We start from the raw sequence: 1379 nt of genomic DNA, 5'->3' as shown, positions 1-1379 counted from the left end.
CTTTGGCTCTCCAACTGCAAGCCTTCCATCCTGACTTTTAAAGTCTGGGATCACTGGGGCTCAGGGAACACACCTTGGCAATCAGGCAGGTCGCCCCCCACCAGAAGACACCTTAGCAGGGCTGCAGGGCTGCAGGGCTAGAGGTCTGCCCTGAGGCAGGACTACAAGGCAAAGAGCAGCTTCTAGCCTCTGGATACCACCCCCCCCCGCCCCCCTCTTCTTAAATCATGTAGGGACACTGCACAGCCTGGTCTTCAGTGCTGGCTGCAATGCATTGATGCACTCTGAAGCTCCAGCCTGCTGCAGATCCTCAGAAACCCAGAGTGTCCCCGAGGATGCTCATCTGCCCGGCAGGGGTTTTGGAGGTCAAGGTGGTGTTGAGACAGGAGAGCCGTGCTCAGGGTGGAGACGCTCTGCCGAAATGTCAGGTGTCCACCATTAGGGAAAGTTCACTCAGGATCTCGGGATCAGCACAATGTGTTCGGCCCACCGCCTGCGGCGAGGATCAACACCAGCCTACCACAAAATCTGCCTAATTTTTCTCAGTGCAATTCTTGGAACTCTGTGAAAGCCTGATGAGTTCTCTGGCTAAGGGTTTACCGGAGCCCCTGAGAAAATGTGGCACACGAAGCGCAGAAACAAAACCATCAAGCAAGAGTATGCAGGAGATAAGGTGTCCCGTTCCGGAGAACCTTAGGGGACTCGTTTTAGTGATTACATCTGGGCTACTAGAGGGTCCCCAGCTCCTTGAACTGCACCCAGTCCGCTTGGGAGACAGCCCCATCGCCACGACTCAGGAGGCACTAGTCCTCTTTGAGCGCACACAGAAACCCGCGCGGCTGCTTTCCTCCCTTCAGTGACCACAGTTTCGCTTTACAGACCCACAAAAGCCTGGACCACATCAGGAGCCTGTGACACTTTGGAGACGGGATCGCCAAGCCTGCGATTTCCTGACAGTCTGTACTTCAAAAATCCAACAGAGTGCATAAAAGTTTCCCCCCGAACTTGAAGCAATCCATCCAGGAGCTAAAAGGTGTGCGTGAGCCTTCGAGAAGGCAAGCTCCAGCGGCAAACCCGCTCCGGGCGCCGCCGGGGGACCCGCGAGCCCCCTCTCTCGGGGTGTGGGCAGCGGGGAGCGGCGGCTGCGCCCGGGCTCGGCGGCGCCGGCGGAGGAACTCACCGTGAAGCAGGAGGGCCGGGAACAGGTACGCGAGCAGGAGGCGGCACAGCCCGGACATCTCCAGTCCTCCTCCGGGACCGCGCGAGCCGCCCGCCGGCCAGGGACGCCGCTCCCCGGGAATGGCCGCGGCGCCGCGCGCGCTCTGTCTGCCCGCTTCCAGCCCGGAGGACGCGACGAGGAGGCGGCGGCGCGGGGACAC

The 1379-nt window shown here is 60.4% G+C and overlaps 1 protein-coding gene across 1 annotated transcript in view; it reads right to left on the bottom strand.

Moving 5' to 3' along the window:
• Positions 1–1369, bottom strand: part of APCDD1 (APC down-regulated 1) — a 33791-nt gene extending 32422 nt beyond the window's left edge. Inside the window, exon 1 of the mRNA XM_029922016.1 lies at positions 1181–1369. Coding sequence (XP_029777876.1) covers positions 1181–1238 — 58 coding nt within the window. The 5' untranslated portion in view covers positions 1239–1369. The remainder of the gene's footprint in view (positions 1–1180) is intronic.
• Positions 1370–1379: the final 10 nt, after the last annotated feature.

This window comes from Suricata suricatta, chromosome 14 (assembly GCF_006229205.1).
Source record: "Suricata suricatta isolate VVHF042 chromosome 14, meerkat_22Aug2017_6uvM2_HiC, whole genome shotgun sequence".
NCBI classification, from domain to species: Eukaryota; Metazoa; Chordata; class Mammalia; order Carnivora; family Herpestidae; genus Suricata; species Suricata suricatta.
Note: the sequence above shows the minus strand (reverse complement) of the source record. Positions and strands in the feature narration are given on the sequence as shown.